The sequence below is a fragment of the Pteropus alecto genome, unplaced genomic scaffold (genome assembly GCF_000325575.1).
Source record: "Pteropus alecto unplaced genomic scaffold, ASM32557v1 scaffold20, whole genome shotgun sequence".
In the NCBI taxonomy this organism is placed as follows: Eukaryota; Metazoa; Chordata; class Mammalia; order Chiroptera; family Pteropodidae; genus Pteropus; species Pteropus alecto.
In genome coordinates this window covers 10,150,644-10,168,754 of record NW_006436298.1, presented here as the reverse complement: position 1 = coordinate 10,168,754, position 18,111 = coordinate 10,150,644, and the positions used below count along the sequence as shown (strand labels likewise).

At 35.9% G+C, this 18,111-nt stretch overlaps 2 protein-coding genes across 4 annotated transcripts in view; one reads left to right on the top strand and one right to left on the bottom strand.

Moving 5' to 3' along the window:
- The window catches only part of POLK (DNA polymerase kappa), a 58,072-nt gene extending 56,209 nt beyond the window's left edge, over window positions 1-1,863 (bottom strand). For both annotated transcript variants that reach the window (XM_015590418.2, XM_006913151.3), the window contains exon 1: window positions 1,750-1,863. The gene's annotated coding sequence lies outside the window, so the exon portion shown is untranslated. The remainder of the gene's footprint in view (window positions 1-1,749) is intronic.
- A 153-nt stretch (window positions 1,864-2,016) lies between these two features.
- Window positions 2,017-18,111, top strand: part of COL4A3BP (collagen type IV alpha 3 binding protein) — a 78,092-nt gene continuing 61,997 nt past the window's right edge. For both annotated transcript variants that reach the window (XM_006913150.3, XM_006913149.3), the window contains exons 1-2: window positions 2,017-2,545; window positions 8,050-8,184. In XM_006913150.3, coding sequence (XP_006913212.1) covers window positions 2,450-2,545; window positions 8,050-8,184 — 231 coding nt within the window. In that variant the 5' untranslated portion in view covers window positions 2,017-2,449. The remainder of the gene's footprint in view (window positions 2,546-8,049; window positions 8,185-18,111) is intronic.

Sequence of the window (18,111 nt, the reverse complement as noted above, 5' to 3'; positions counted from 1 at the left end):
AAAAATCTTTGTGAAATTAAAATCAAATTTAAATAGTCTTTTAAGCACAGAGGAAGATTGTGGCAAAAAATATTTTTGAAAGGCAATTTCTTTCATATTAATACTAAGTACAATAAAACAATTTCCTACTGAATAAGTGGAAATAAGTGAATAAGTGGACAGCTTAGTGATCTAAGTGTTGATTCTTGTGATCTAAGTGCTGAAGGTTACAACCAAACACAACTTAGAAATGTATAAAATACAACAGAAAGTTCAATTTAAAAATAAACATATACAATGCTTCCGTAATTCTAAATTGCATTATGAAGTGAATTTTTCAACTATTCACAATCATTTGCTTAAAACTGATGACATTTTAAAACCTAGACCTTAAAAAAAATCAGAAATAGTAAGTCTAGCTACATTAGGTAATCGGAAGGCAAAGCAAAACTTAATTGCTACGTCAGTCAACTTCTAAAGGTATAATTTAATAATTCAATAAAGAGGAAAAATGTGCTAAGTGGGTTTATTCTTTTTTTCTCTTTTGAATGACAATCTTGGGATTATGTTTTAACATGTTGACAAAGTATTTTCAAAAGCTTTAAGTTTTTTATTCATCTTAATGGCTTTCAATTATCACTTGATTTCACAGTGAAAAACGATTTCTAACTTATTTACAGCAGATTCAGCATCCATGAGTCAATCTTGGGAACGGAGGACAGGTACTTCTCAGAGACACTTGCCATCGTTCTGTTTTTTTCATGAAGATTCCAGTTAAGTTGGCCTCTATCCCTACTATACTTATTTCTAGCTACTGTGCCTTTTCCACCAGACTCAAAATTTCACTCTTATCTTCCCATTCGTGCAGTAAGCAGGTATTTTTTATAAGTTTTAATAACGAATTATACTGTCAGCAATTATTAAGAAATTGATAAGATGTAAAAGTAGCAAAGGAAAGACATGAAGCTACAAAGTTAAAGATCTCTCACTAAAACTTATCCTTACAATGTATCTAAAAAGACTAGACAAGATTTGTTAGATCTACTGGTCTTTACACTAATTCAATTCTAGTCTTAAAGCGAGCCTTCTATGGCCTAATCTCTTAGTATTCACTCTGGCCATTCTTAGAGAACAACGTTTCTATTCCAACCTTCTCTACCTTTTAGAGAGAGGTAGGTCAGTAGAATGGTTAACCTGAGTCTCCGGAAGACATTCGTTTACTCCAGGCTATCATCTCACACTCCTATTTTATTTTAAAAACTCTTCAAACATGATTTATTCTCCGACAAATTCAAAATTACTTTCCACAAAATAAAATTCTGGAAATCTAACAAATGCGAAGCGCTTGATCTGGTGAAAGGAACTGAAAATTCTTCCTTCAAAAGCGGGAAATGTGAAGTCTAATTTCTAAAGAGCGAGATGAAAGACCTTCAAAATTTACAGGTCTGTTTTGGCGGAAAGAAACACTCTGGTCACTAGAAAGGTCGCAAACCCCTGCCTCTGGGTTGAGGCGGAAGCGCCCGGTACACTCCCGCCCAGGCTAGGGGCAAGATGCTCCCGGGCTTTCAAGAAGCCGCCGTGGAAGGCAGGCCCGGCATCCTCAGCGGAGTTATCTCACGTCCGGCCCCGCAAGCCCAGCGAGTTCGTCATAAACACGCTAGGCAGAGAGAGAAGCGCGGCCGAGGGAACCGATCACGCAACTGTCAAACGAAGCCCACCACCCCTTGACAATCCCTAAGACGACAAGCCTTTGCGGCACGAAACACTCACCAGTTGCCTCAGGATCGCGACTACAACTCCCAGGAGGCTGCGCGGCCGACGGAGCTGCGTCTATCCCAGAATGCAGCAGAGCAGCATCCCCATCCCTTTTTCTTTCTCCGCTCCTCCTACTTCTCTACCCTGCGTCATCGGGGAGGGCGGGAGGTAGGGTGCGGGAGGGACCCCAAGCCTTCAGCGTGCTGCGTCAGACGTTGGGAGGGGGACGGGGCGGGGAGCCGGAGGAGAATGGGAGGACGAAGAGGAGGGGAGAGGGGAGGGGTGGGTAAATAGTGGGCCAAGCAGGAAGATGGCGGCTGTAGCGGAGGTGTGAGCGGACCCGAGTCTCTGCAGCTGGATTTTCTCTTCCTTTCCTCCTCCCCCTTTCCTTCTCTAATTGAGATTGGCATCAAGGGGACTGAGTTCGGGTGGCAGCGCGGGGCGCAGCGCAGGGGTCACGGCGACGGCGGCGCCTGACGGCTGGAAGGGCAGGCTTCCTTCGCCGCTCGTTCTCCTTCCCCGGTCCGCTCGGTGTCAGGCGCGGCGGCGACGGCGGCGCGTGGGGCGGACTTCGTCCCTTCTCCAACACCCCCCGGCCCCGGAGCGGGCACTCTTCCCATCACCATCCCCTGACATTTCACCCCGGGGACTGGGCGCCTCCTCCGGCGCAGCTCGGGGAGCGGGGGCCGGTCTCCTGCTCGTCTGTCGCGCCTCCATGTCGGATAACCAAAGCTGGAACTCGTCGGGCTCGGAGGAGGATCCGGAGACGGAGTCCGGGCCGCCTGTGGAGCGGTGCGGGGTCCTCAGCAAGGTGAGCAATCCGCGGGCCAAAAGCCCCCTGCCCAAACTCACCTGTCGCGAGGCAAGCCGCTGAGAGCGGGGTGGGGCTGGGCGGGAGGTACGGACTGTCCCGGGGCGGGGGCTGCGGTATGTGCCGGGGTGCGGGGCTGAATTCTGCTGCAGAGTGTGCGGGCCAGAGGTGGAATGGGGAAAGGGAGAGAAGATCGTCTTCCTTGCCTGCCCTGTGGTGTCTGCGGCCGCTGAGGACTGGGGAAACGTGTCCCAGCCCCGGATCCAGTTTGGGAGCGGGATGGGCACTGTGACTTGAAACTCAGGGCGGCAGCTGTCCCGGGTATAAGAATCTGGGTTGGGCAATATCGGCGTCCGAACAACTGAGTATGGGAGCGCTTCAGATCGTACCTTTCAAACGAGGTTAGTCCGGAAATGTTGAGCAGAGTAGGGTTGGAGGGTTCTGGGGACGCCGCTGTTTAGACAGAAGCTGGAGCAGCTAGACTTGGTGCTGAAATCTGAGGTGGTAAACCATGCCAGGTTATATGTAGAGAGAAATCTCAATGAGGAGGTCTTTTGTACTTTTTCCCTCACCCTTTACCCCATTTCAGAAAAGAGCTATTGAATCGGCACGTGATAGGTACAAGAAATATAGTGACTTGGAATACGTCAGAATAGATAGTGACCTCTAGTTCAGGAAGAAGAGCATTATTTAATAATAAAATATTCTTGCAGTCAGAGGTTCAGAGTAAGGAAAAGACATCTTACTTTTCCTGTAGTTTTCAAAATTTTAGCAAAGCAGTCATTCGTAGGACTCTAAGGCTAATTAGTTAAAATGGATGAGGCCCTTTTTGAGAGATGATGAATGTTTTTTTCTTTTGATAGTACATGGAGGGTTTTAGTTTTTTTGTTCTTCGTCTTTTAAAGTTTTGCTGTGAGAAGATCCACACTGCTTTCCCCCGCCCACCCACTTTCTGTTAGACTTTTAGAAATGGCTGGAGCTAGCAACCTGGCGAAGGAGGAGCTGGGGCCAGTCTCTCAACAAGCTGGTCACAAGATCACAAGATACTAGGTCATGTGCAGCTACTGGCTATTAAGAAATCACCCTGGTTCCAGTATAAATACTTTGGCTAAACATTTGGACATCTTTTGGAATTGTTTCATATTAGGTTTTTATATTGTCTTCAGAAGGGTGATGAGAAAAGGCCTAAGAAAGGCATGAGTATGTTAGAACGGAGACTTGAAAAGTGTTAACTCTTATTTGCATAGCAGAAAAATTAGGGCGTGTGTTGATATTATGATCGTTATTGGAATTGCAGTGGAAGTTTTCAGTAAAGCAAAGCTCTCTAGGGTTTCTTTAAAGTACATATATCTTGTAATTTAGGAATCTATCGAACACATTGTGTAATATACATTTTTAGATAGAATTATTATGAAACGGGTCCTAAGTGATTCTGGTAATATCCTTTTTCTTATATGAGATCAGACTTTCAAATTAATATTGTGCTAAGTATTTTACAAAACAAGCTGTACTTTTGGCCTATTGATTATCATTTTGGGATTAGAATGACTGCTGGAGTCAGTGCTCCGAGTATTCATCTTATTTCAAAGCAGTGTAGTTGGTATACTGTATGGAAGTATAGAAGAAAATGAAAGACTATCTCTTTGATATTTAAATGCTTAGTAATGTAGTATTTGACTGTTTCTATGGTAGGTAAATAACTTTAGTTTTGCTGCATACTTAGGTCAATAGGAATTTAGGTTTCGGTATTCTCGATAAAACCTATGAAGGAAATTTCCCTGAAATTTAACAATTTATTGTTATATATAATGTTTTTTTGGAAGCTTTTTAATCAAGAGTATTTAATATTGGTTATGTGTTTTAGAATTTAAAGTACCTATATATTTTGAGCCCTTTGTATTCACTTGGTAATTTAAACACGAGTTAGAACTCAGCCTCCATCCTTTTCCTGCTATTGAGTAACGTAGTTAAAGTAGCAACGAAAGCCTGGGTAATTAGCATGCAGCTTCTTCTGAATTCTCATCCTTTGAGGTTTACTATGTCTTCTATTTCTCCACTCACCTAACTGTTGGCTAAAATTCTTCCCATCTTTAGAGTCCATCTCAAATACTGTTCTTTCCATGAAGCCTTTTCTTATTTCACCAACCGTTCCAGATCTCCTTCCCTTGAATTCCCACAGCATTTTGTTTGTCACTTGCTTTTTATTCTTATTTTAAATGTAGGACTTTTTTTTCTATTGAAAATATACCTTGCTGGACTATTAGGAGCAGGATTCTTTGATTCTTTTGCAATGCCTAGCATATTGCCTTGTCTCTATTTGTTAAATGGGGAAGAGTGATGAACGTATGAGGGTAGAGAAAGGCAAAAATCTGCCTTCTAGGTGTGATAATGGTTTAACATTCACTAAGTAAAGTGTAGTGAAACTTATATAATGTATTGAGTCCTCTGTAAGAAAACATAAAATTGTGGACACAGAATTCCTGGGGCCACTTCTGTTACTTTAGAAGGGGTCTGTTCTATGAGCTGTGGTGAAGGTTAAACATTAAATATGCATAACTTTGCTTCCAAGTCAGAAAGTACTGTGTGCTTGGTAATGTTCTAAGTCTATTCTTATTTAACCTTAACAACTCTCAAGTAGAGTTTGACAGAGAAAGAGAGAAGATAAGTAACATGACCACAGTCACACAGTTACCAGCCTTCTGGGGGCAGTAATTGGAAGTGAGGTAGGACTAACCAATTTATATTATAGGCAATGGAGAGTTATTAATCTTAAGTCTTGGAGCTGAAGGTTCAGTGAGATTAATACGTAAGATAAGAAAGCAAATATGCTTAATAAGTAAATAAGATTATGTAAGTTATGAAATAAAAAGTAGAAGTTATTTGATATAAGGTTATTAAGCCTTCTCAGGGATCCAGGAACCTGGTAATTTGATTGGATTGATTAAAAATAGAGAAGAGGAGACAAGTGTAAGGGTTTAATATTAAAAAAAAAAAAGATGACTATGAGCTGGTGGTGGGCTGTAAAGATTGAGAAGGAACCGTCAGGTACTGAGTATCGCCTATGAATATAGTAGGTGTCTTCATGATTTTATTCACCCATTCAAATAATAGGCAAACTGACACTCAGGAAAGTTAAATAACTTGTCAAAACTCCACATAACTAATAAAGTAATTGAGTCTCTGATTTTGTATCCACTATTCAGTCCTTATAGCACATGAACCTTTAGTTAGGTTTGAGTCTAAATGACTGTGAGAGTCAAAGAAATAACCCTTGACTAATAGTCTAGAGTCAAGAAAATGGGAAGGAACATAGGGAGTACTCCTTACAGGAGGAGGTGAATTCAGTTTTGTATGTAAGCATCATTATTTCAAGTTAGAGTCTAAGTGTTGGTAAGTCATAAGGAGTTCAAAATAAGGAAATGGTGATTAAAGAGCCCTTAGGAAAGAATGAGTTAAATTGCCAACATGAATGAGCTCTCAAGGAGGAGTTGTAATGATGGGACTTAGAAGATTTAAGACCTGAACCATCTCAAGCATGCTGAATTAGGGAATAAGAAAGTAAAGATTTCCCGAAGCCAATGCAGTACGTATATTTTTAACAATCCATTTTGAATTAGTTTTTGGCAGATAGTTTTGGAATTGTGTATACTTAAAACCCTCAGAGCATAAAAATATGCAAAATCTAGAATTCCCATAGAGATTACATTTCTGCCATTGCAAGTTTATTATGATCTTCAGTATACAGCAAGACTTTAGCAATACAAAAATCATTTATACTTATTGGAAACCAATAATCCAAATTTTTGAAAATCAGTTTTATATCTGTATTACTTTTGGGTTTGAAAACTAGTTCTTCAGAGGAACTTGGAAAATGAATTAACTTTTTAAAATATGAAATATTGAGTACTGTGAAGGAAAAAATGAAGTGTAGACTTACTAAAGATTAATCTAGTATTTTTACTTTGATGTTGTTATGAACATCATAAATTTTAACATAGAAGTAACTTAGAACAGAAGTACAGTTTTGGCCATGATTGGCTTCATACTTCTGTTGATTTACAAGGTTTCATGGAGTACTTGTTATAGGAAAATGAGAGACTGTATAATTTATAACCAAACTAACTTTTCTATTGAATATATTAATTATGGTAGAGACCAAAATAATTTAAGTGTCATGAAGGTGGTGAAGAGGGGAGAATGAAAGTACACAAAGACCAAAGCATAATTTTTTAAATTAATTTTTTTATTAAGGTGACATTAGTTAATAACATAAATTTCAGGTGTACAACATTATAATTCAGTATCTGTATACTCTAGTGCATGGTCACCACCAAAAGTCTAATTTCCATTCGTTACCATAGATTTCACCCTTTTTACCCATTTTGCTACCCATTTCGCTTTTCTCAAACCTCCCTTCCCCTCTTGTAACGACCATTTTGCTATCTGTATCTATGAGTTTTTGTTTTGTCAGTTCATTTGTTACTTTTTTTGTTTTAAATTCCACATGAGTGAAATCATGTGGTTTTTGTCCTTTTCCATCTGAGTTATTTCACTTAGCATAATACTCTCAAGATCTGTCCATGTTGTCACAAATGGCAGTATTTCATTTTTTATGGCTTTACTACATCTTTTCCATCCATCAGTAGACACTTAGGTTGCTTTGATATCTTGGCTATTGCAAATAATACTGTAACAAATAGAGTGGTACATATGTCTTTTTGAATTAGTGTTTTCATATTCTTCTGATAAATACCCAGAAGAGGAATTGCTGGATCATATTGTAGCTGTATTCTTAATTTTTTGAGGAACCTCCATACTGTTTTCCATAGAGGCTGCACCAGTTTAACATTCCCAGCCAGCAGTGTATGAAGCTTCCCTTCTCTCCATATCCTCTCCAACATTTGTTATTTCTTGTCTTTTGATAATAGCCATTCTAACAGGTATAATATCTCATTGCAGTTTTGATTTGCATTTCCCTAATAATTAGTGACGTTGAACATCTTTTCATATGCCTACTGGCCATCTGTATGTCTTCCTTGGAAAAATATCTGTTCAGATCCTCTGCCCATTTTTTAATCAGGTGGTTTTGTTGTTGAGTTGTATAAGTTCTTTATATTTTTTGGATAATAACCCCTTATCGAAAGTATCATTTGCACGTATCTTTTACCATTCGATTGGTTGCCTTTTTGTTTTGTTGATTTCCTTTGCTGTGCAGAATTTTTAACTGAAATTTGCTTCTCTTTTATTCCTCAAATGTTAGAGAAAAAGTGTTATATTTATCTATTTGTTTTATTTATAATTTTTAAAAAATTACTGAAAATCATTATACAATCTAGAAAACATAAACCTTCCACATTTTGTAATCATTTTTACTATTTATAATTACATTATAACATTTCACATTTTGGTTTTAAAATTAGATTCATTTGCTGTTACAGAAAGTTTGAATTTCTAAAATATTGACTTCTTTGTTTTTCTCTTCCCTCCCCTCCCCCTACCCCTAGTGGACAAACTACATTCATGGGTGGCAGGATCGTTGGGTAGTTTTAAAAAGTAATGCTCTCAGTTACTACAAATCTGAAGACGAGACAGAGTATGGCTGCAGAGGATCCATCTGTCTCAGCAAGGCTGTCATCACGGTAAGCTTCTGTTCTCTTTCATTCAACAAATATTTATGAAGCATCAGCTACACACCAAGAAATATTCTAGGTGTTTGGTATACATCTGTGAACAATAAAATCCTTGCCCTCATAGAGCATACAGTCTAATATTTTTTAGGGTGTTTATTACTGCATTATATAGACATGTAATATTTACCTATTTATTTAAGGCCTTCAGAAAAAAAGATATTAGAAGGCTTTGTATATGTTGAGATTTGGAACAGTTACTTGGCAGGTTATTGAAAATATTAAGGTGGGAAAATTAAAAAACATATCTTAACATTTTAAAATTCTAACTTAAAATATATAAATCTATATTTGCCAACTTTTTTATATAGAGCTAACACCATCCCTTTGAATGTGGAGTTGAGAGTTGTTCTTGTGTAAACTATATCCATAATGCATGATTTACAATTTCCAGTGATTTGCAAAGTGAAATAAAAGCTTAAAGATACTTTTGAAAGACCCTAAACATAGGTTCTTTTTTGCTGTTTATGATTTTCCCTACTGTTTTACAGATGTCTCACCTTTATCTAATTCAGTACCTTTCAAAAGTATGAGTCACCTATATTGAGTAATCTATTTAGTTTTCATTCAACATAGTTTACATAGAAATAAACCTTCTATACTTGTACTCCTTATGCTTACATAATGTTTAATTATGTAAAGAATAGAAGTAAACTGGCATAAGTAGGTTTGGGAACAACAAACTGACTTATTAAACATATAACTCAACTAGTGAGATCAGAAATGACTGAATATGTTAAAAACAGCATACTAGTTGAGAGTGGTCAGTATGCCATAGCATATTTATTTAATAAAGGGCAGAAAAAGTTGGTTAAGGCACGTCAGTTTAATAGAGGTCAGTTTAATAGAGGCACGTCAGTTTTATAGAGCTATAGTAGTTAAAATCTAAAAATGGATATGTTAAAACTGAATCATAGATTTTACTGATACATTCAAAGAGAATTCACATTATGATAGAATTTATATTTATAAAAGTAAAAAGTACTTTGGATTTGTGTTGATATCTAAATCTGACATATTATGTTTATGGTTCACATTTAAGAAAAATCTTACAGTATTTTCCCATCATTTTTCATACATTCTGCCCCTTTTGGATATTCAGAGTTTGAAAACAAGCTTAGTTGAATACTGAGATGGAAAAACATAGATAAATTATTCGGAAATATTAAGAATGAAAGTACTATCTGTTCTTAGGTACAATTTTAAAGATATATTTTGAACATAAAGGCTCAGTACTTTGGTGTGTGGTATATTATAGTATATTTTGAAATTGTATCTAGTTTTGTATTTTAGGGTTTTCTCTTAAGATAAAACATTATTCATGCTAGAAGACAGAATCGTGGATAGAAATGTCTTATTTGAAATGTCTTTCATAGGTTCTTCCTCTCCTACCTTCTTTTGCATATTGTCAGATATTTGTTATAATGCTGGAGTCTTTGAAAATAATGTGTTGATGGCTGATGTGAAAATAGGAAGGAATGAAATTTTACCTTTTTTACTAAGTAGTAGTATTCTTAGGATACCATGTTAGTTTATGTAAAGTTAAATATAGTTATCCTGTCTTGAATTATGGGCTATGATAGTAGTGCATGTCTTATTTTGGGAAAAGAAAAGTTTTTAATAAACATTTACATTGAGTCTTTTAAGGAGTAAACAACATGTTAGTAGATTTTTTTTGTTATTTCTGTATTGGCATGCAGGATTGGTAGGACAGTGAAATAATTTGAATATTTTGAAAGGAGGGATTAGGTAGAGACCTGATAGAAATGTTCACTGGACTATTCACTGGACTTGGTAGTAGTAGAGAAGGCAGAAAGATCAATGAGGCAGCAGAATTTGAGTGATAGTCTTAGATACAGTGGAACAGATCGTAGGGAGAAACACAAGCATTTATATTCCTGAATTCCTTCAACTTTCAGTCTGTTCTTTGCTTCATGGGCTTACAGGTTCAGTGTTACATATTTCAAAGAAATTACAAAATATAACAATTCAGGAACTTCTCAGAATAAAATTTACAAATAGAATATGTACTTGAGTTAAATTTTTAAAATGTAATACTAATCTTAAGTAGGCATCCTTTGCTTTTCTTAAATATAGGCTAATTATATGTAGACAAAAAATAATCATCGATGTTGAATTGGTCACATGACACCCTTATGAAATTGATAGTATTCATATATACAGAAATCAACACTTGAAGATTTGTGACTTTACTGTGATCATTCATTAACGTATATTATTAGTTGGTGAACCTAGTGTTTGAGCCTGCCTTTTCTTCTTTATTTTTTTAAATTAAGTAATTAATTAAATTGAAGAAATGATTTAAATTTCCCGCCCCGCCCTATCTACCTTCCCCCCCTCCCCTCTGGTAACCACTAGTCCATTGTCCATGGGTCTCTGTTTGTTCTGTTCATTTGTTGTTTTTAGGTTTATATCCCACATATACGTGATATGTGATTTTCAACTTTTTCAGTCTGGCTTATTTCACTTAGTATGATTATTTCGAGGTCCATCCATGTTGTTGCAAATGGCAGTATTTCATCTCTTCTTATGGCTGAGTAATATTCCATTGTATACCTGTACCACAGCTTCTTTAGCCAGTCATCTATCGTAGGATACTTCGGTTGCTTCCATGTCCTGGCCACTGCGAATAATGCTGCTATAAACATTGGTATTGAGCCTGCCTTTTCTGTTAGAACCTAATTCATTGTTAACTTCACTCTTATTTTAGTTTACTAATTAAGTAATTCTTAATTTATTCAAATCATGTCCTTTGGCTATGTCATAATAAATTGGGTGAAATACTTCCAAAGAACAAAATATTTCCTGAGAGAATTTATTCATTTCCTGGAAATTCTTAATGTGAAGATTTAGCTTTTTATGTTTTTCCAAACGACTAACCATGTAGTCGAATACTATTAATTGAATAACTCATCTTTTCCCTACTGGTTTGCAATGACAACCTTTATTATAATATATTCTTATGTGTATTTGAGAGCATTTCTGAGCTCTCTTCTGTTCAGTTGGTTTGTGTACTCCTTCTTTTTGTACCGTGTTTAAAATTATATTGCTAATATTATATTAACCAGTTCCTTAAACTGCTAATGTTCCTTTTGTGAAGATAAAAGAAGTGGTTAATTTGCAGTTACTGAAATTAGAAGATCTTTTGGGAATTAGGTAGGTAGATATTTTGGTTTCATGTCTTTAGAATTGGTATGCGTAAATTCTGTATTCCCAAATCTCACTGTAGATATCTGACTCTGTATACTTAATATCTTTTAGAACTTCTTTAGTTACCAAATAAATGGAATTTCTATTATTAACATGATTGTTTTAGGGAAATTTATTCAACAGTTTCATGCTTTAATATTTTCAGAAGGAAAATCAAAAGGCAGTAAGTAAAAATGTTTATTGCTAGATTAAAAAGAATATTAAAGCCAAATAGCTTTTAGGTAAGTAAAAGCTGGAAGAGAAGTAGTTGGAAGATCTTGGCAAATTTAAAGAAGCCAAGAGAGATGTAAAAGTCAGGGAAGGAAGTGTTCAAAATAAAAAATTTTAAGTGACAAATAAAGAATAGTCTTATTTAACAAGTTTTTCAATGTGGAATTGTAAAGGAAAAAGTTATGATAGATGTTCAGCAAATTGGATATCACCAAGTTGAGTAGTGCCATGAATAATCATTATATAAGGAATTCCAGATTAGTGAGAAATCTAAGAAGTTGGCTTTGTTATCAAGTGTGCAATTTTCAATATTGAGTTGTATTAGTAAGAACTGAAGGAAAGAGAGGAAGGCATATGCAAGAAATAAAACCACTAGATAAGAAACTAGTTGATAATTCTCATTTGAGAAGCATTTGTCAGTGAATTTCTAAAGAACTTAAAAGCTTATACTAGTAAGATTTATGCCTTGAGAAGCTAATATCTTCTCAGCAGTTCATTTAGAAATATCTTTAGATAACTTAAATGTGACTCTAATAATGTAACTTGACTAATTTGAATATAGTAAGAAATATTTTAAATATTTGGTAAGAGATTTTGAAATAGGGAAAACATAAAAAAGGGTACCAGTTGAAATCTAAGACCCAGAATGTTAAAATAACTTGCCCAAAATTATACAATTACAAAATACATTCATTAGTTTGCTAGGGTTGCCATAATAAAGTACCACAAACTGGGTGGTTTAAAGAACAGAAATTTATTGTCTCACAGTTCTGGAGGCTAGTGGTCCAGATCAAGATATTGTCAAGGTTGGTTACTTTTGTTGTTTTTGGTGATTTGCTGGTAATCTTTGACATTCCTTGGCTTATAGATATATCACCCTGATTTCTGCATTCATGTTCACACAGTGTTCTCCCTGTGTGTGTATCAATGGCCAAATTTCCCCATTTTATTAAGACACCAGTCATATTCGATTAAGAGCCTAGTCTACTCCAGTATGACCTCCTCATTCTGACTAATTACATTTCCAGTTACCCTATTTCCAAATTAAGTCATAGTCTAAGGTACACAGGTTTACGGTTTTGACATATAAATTTGGGAGCGCACAATTAAACCTGTACACAAAATGTCAGAGTTAAGACTGGAACCCAAGTCTCCTGATACCCATCTGGTGTTATTTTGTCACATGTCACTGAGCATAGGAAAAATGCATATTGATGCATTTTATTTTATGTAAGACTTGCAGGAACGCAACTGTTAAATATTTATAAAGCAGCTCTTTAAAATTTGTGATTTACTATTTATCGTCTTTTGTTAAATCTCTGTAATAAATATGATCTGTATTTTAGCATTCAAGTTTCCTTAAAACAAGGAATACGCATAATTTTCTGGATTTGCCTACTTGGAATAGTTAGCAAGAGGCTTGTTTTCATAGTTTTTTTGAAGGTCTTTTAAGCTTCACATATACCAGTTTTTATTTAGTGTTTTTTATTTAACATTTTATCGTAATTTCCAAAGTGCTTAAAATATTATCCAGGGGCTCGGAAGTCAAACCTAAGTTTAGATCTTAGCTCTGCTTCTTATGGCCAGAAGTACCTTTGGGCAGATTACTAAATTTCTCTGAGCCTCACCTTCTTAAAGATTGGGGCGGGGAGGGAGGGTGGATAAGATCTAAGTATGGAATGTTTGAACAAGTATTGAATGTAATAACATAAAAGCACTTGCACAGTTCTTGGCACATAGTAGGCATTCAAATTTTTTGTTTATTTTGTGAAATGTTTGTATTGGAAATCATGAAATTTTAAGAAAAAGAATAGAAGCTGGCAAAGCCTTTTATTACAGGAGGCAAAGTTGTAGGTGACTTTAGAGCCAAGATATATGGCATGTCATATTTGAATAGATTCTCATGCATTTTCTGTAAGCACGTTTCTTCTACCAAGTGGTTCTATATCGGTATATATCTATAGTGATATAGATAGATACAGTTATATATATAGTTAATTTTTAAATATGCTTTCTGCATGTTCCTGTTTTTTCCTTGTTTCACTTTTTTTAAAGAATGATGTGCCTTTTTAAAAATGATTTACTGAGGTATAATTTATATTAGTAAAATTCACCCTTCTTAAGTGTATAATTATAGTTTTCACAAATGTGTGCAGTCATGTAATCAGGATATAGGCAGTTTCCATTACCCCAGAAAGTTCTCCCCTACCTCTTTCTGTAGTCAGTTCTCTCCCCATCCCAACCTCTGGCAACTACTCTTCTTGTAGTTTTGCCTTTTCTAGAATGTTATATAAATGGAATCATACAGTATGCAGCTCTTTGTGTCTGGCTTTTCATTTCATAATGCTTTTGAGTCATCCATGTTTATGCTTGTATGCCCAACTTGTTCCTTTTTATTACTGAGTACTATTCCACTGTATAGATGTACAACAGTTTGTTTATCTTTTCACCATTTAATGGATATATATTTGTTTTCAGTTTGGGGCCACCATAAGTAAGAATGCTGTAAACATTTGCTTATAGGGTTTGTGTAAACATGTGTTTTTATTTCTTTTGGGTAGATACCTAGGAATGGGATTCCTGGGTCTTATGGTAGATTTAAGTTTAACTTTATAAGAAACTGCCAAATGGTTTTCTGAAGTGGCAGTACCATTTCATATTTCTGCTAGCAATGTTCGAGAATTCCAGTTGCTCAACATTTTTGTCAGCACTTGCTTTTTTTTAATCTTAACCATTCTAGCAGGTGTATAGTGATATCTCATTGTGGTTTCAGTTTGCATTTTCCTAATGACTAATGATATTAAACATCTTTTCATCTGCTTGTTATTTATATCTCTTTGATAATATGTCTGTTCAGATTGTTTCTGTTTGCTTTCTTAATATGGAGTTATTAAAGTTCTTTATATATTCTGGATACCATAATTTTTATGAGATTTGTTTTTTTTATAATCAGACATGTGTTTGACAATTATTTTCTCCCAACCTAGCATATTGATTTTTGTCACTATCATCAGAAAATTATGTTTGAATGTATATTCTGCTGATTTTTTGCTCTGAATTAGGAGCCCTTGAAGTCTGTTTATTTCCTAGTATAGTTTTAGAATTTTTTAAATTTTTACTTTTCAGTTTGAGTTTACAGTTGCATAGTGTTGTTTAATTAAAGCAACAAAGCCTTAGATTTTAAATTACCCTTTAACAACTCATCTTGTCAGTTCACAGGGGAAGTTGATATTGCTGTTGAGCTTCTTCATTGGAGTGAATACTGTGTAGATTTGACCTGTCATTTCTTCAGTGAAGGAAGAAAACCATGGCTGATAGAAAATGAGATATTTTCTTGGTTCCCAAGTTAGAGACTACATAGTAATCCAACAATATTTTCTTGTAAGAATATACTCCCACTAGCAAGGATTCATCACTTTAAAAAGATCACTTATAAATTGACTATAAGGAACTAGGAAACCAAGAAGCCATTACCATTTGCAGGTCACCCAGAAGTTAAGGTGATCTCTAAAGTGATAATGTCTTGAGAGCAGAAGACAGGATTGAGTAATGATTCCTGGAAACTTAGATGTAAACCAAATTTCATAAAGTAAGTTTTCTTATGCTGTGAAAGACTTCAAGTGGTTTCATTTGGCTTTTTAAAGAGTAGGGAATTCACTTGTGTAAAGATGTATCTACTTTATTTCCTTGCCCATTAAACAAAAATTTTTTTTAACCCTAAAAAAGGAGAACAGGTAAGGGACAATAGAAGATAGCATTTTAGAAGCTAGAAAACATGTAGACAAGTGCTAAGTGAGTTAGTAGATCTGAAAAATTCAAATCCTAAGCAATCAGTAGGTAAAGCTTAGAACTAGATTTACATCACAATCACATAAAACTTTAACAGTACCCGATACCTTTTGAAATAAGAATTTGGGAGTGGAAGTTGTTCAAAATAAGGAGGATGCATTGAATATCAGTTTAAGAAGCAGTCAAATACCCAGATTTTTCTCCCCCTACTTTGGGCAGTTGGGTGATTGCCCTACCCCTAACCTGACCAAAGATGGGAGGTTTATTCTACAGAGAAGATAAAATAATGGTGTCAGGGCTGGAGAGTGGGGGAATAGGCATTAGACAATTGAGTAGGGGATTAAGGCAAGTATGCAAACTGGATACTGAGACCTCATCCCATCCCAAGAGTTTTAATATTTGAACAGCGAGAGCACCAAGAAGAGAGAAGAGGAGAAAGTAATTGTCAACGAAAGAATACAAGAAAAATTCGTAGAAATGACATGAGTTTTTACACTGAAAGGGCCAAGGAAGGCAGACCGGCCTGATAGATGAAAAAAGACCCATATTAAAGATACACCATTGTGGTGCATCAGGCAACTGGGAAGAAGATTCTGGATGTTTCCAGAGGGAAAAAGATCACAACAGAGGGTATGGATTCAAAATGACTGTGGACTTCTAAAGAACAACACTAGAAGCTAAAATGCAATGAGCCATACCTTCATTTTTCTGAAGAATTATTTTCAACACTGAATTGTGTATCCAGCCAAACCATTAAGCAAGTATAAGGGCAGAGAAAAGCATTTTAAAATACAAAGGTCTTAAAAAATTAACTCCTTGTCATTTTTTTTATAATATCTTACTTTAGGGATACATTGTCTACAGACGGAATATTTGTTGAATTTGCTTCAAAATAATCCACTTGGGAGGGAGTATATTGGAGAGGGCTTGTAGATGAAACAAGAGTAACCATGAATTAATAACTGTCGAAGCTGAATAGTGGTATGTGGAGTTCAGCATTCTGTTTATTATTTTTGCATATATTTGAAAATTCCCATAATGGAAAGTAAAATACACACATTCAACAAACCTTTCTTCTGGAAAATGTGCTCCATCAAAACAAGGAAGTATTAAATAAAGAAGATATGACAGAGGACATTGTTCTCAAAGTGTGATCTCCAAGCCAGTAGCATCAATGTCCTCTGTGAACTTGTTAGAAATGCAGATTATCAAGCCCACCCCAGACCTAATGAATCAGAAACTCTGGAAAATGAGGCCCAGCATTCTGTCTTAACAAACCCTCAAGTCGTTTGACGTTGCTAAAGTTTGATGACCATTTTAAAGCAAGAAAAATAGCTGTGCTCAGATAATGAATGGATATGACTGGTGGTTTAGTCCATCTCATTTTCTTAACTGCTGTATCAGACAGCACAGGTTTAGATGTTAAAGCGTATTGAAAATTAAGAAATTGAGGGCTGCCTGAATCATGGTGCATTTTTTATTTTAGGGTAAGAATTGAAAGCAGGATTTTGTTTATTCAGAAATTCCCAAAATCAAGGTAAAAATAAGAGACAAACTACCAGAGGGTACATCACATCAATATGAAAAGACTTGAATGATGAATACTTGAAATTTGCCTTTTTAATTTGCATTATTTTCCTGAAACCCTACAAGGTAGGTTTACAAACAAAAAAGGAAAGCAAAGGCTTGGGGATGATATTATCCAATTGAGGACCATGAAGTTATTCAAACTGATCTTGTCTGGGAACCTGTTCTCAGGTTTTACTTTCTTAAACACATTTTTAAAGTAGCTTTTGTAATTTTAGCATTTCATAGGGTGATCTGGGAAAGTTTCTTTGGCAAAGTAGTACCATATTTTAATGAGTTTGATGCCACCAAATTTAAGATGCATCATTATTTTATATGTCACATTGCCAATTCTAGTTGATATCATTTGTTATTTCAGAGATGTAAGAATGGGGGTGGGGGCTACAATGGGTGAAATGGATATTTGAATAGAAATCTCAAGGAAGAAAAAGAATCAGGGAAGAGGTGACAGTAGGAAGGAGCAGCAGTCAAAAAGGCCCTCCAGGACTAACGGCAGGAACTCTAAGGAGACCTGTATGTTTGGAGTCAAGTATAAAAGGGGGAAAGTAGTAGTAAAAGAAGGCAGAGGTGGTGAGGCCTGATTATATAGAGCCTGTGGGTCATTTTAAGGACTTTGACTTTTATGCTGAGTGAGATGGGAAGTTACTGGAGGCCTGAGCATTTCCTTATAACAGGATCACTTTTGGCCACTCTGTTAAGAGTAGATTGTAGGAGGCAGGGACCACAGTAGGAAAACAGAATCAGGCAGCCTTAAGAGGCTATTACAAATAATCCAGATGAGAGCACTTCCTTACTTTTAGGCTCAAGATTTTCAAAGGTTCTTTGATATACCTTACCTGTGCCAGTCCTGGAATCAGCCATTTCTCTGAAGAGCCTTGGTTGATTTGGGTAGGGAATGGTATCAGATTGGAATGGAAATGGGAGTCTTACTTCTTACTTTTGCCTTAATCTTCTCTTCATATTTTAAATATTGTACCCTTTTCTTCAGCTTCCCTTGATAGTCCTTAGTCCAGGGGCTCCTTTAGTTAAAAATATTCAGATAGAAAACTTCTGGTCTTCTGC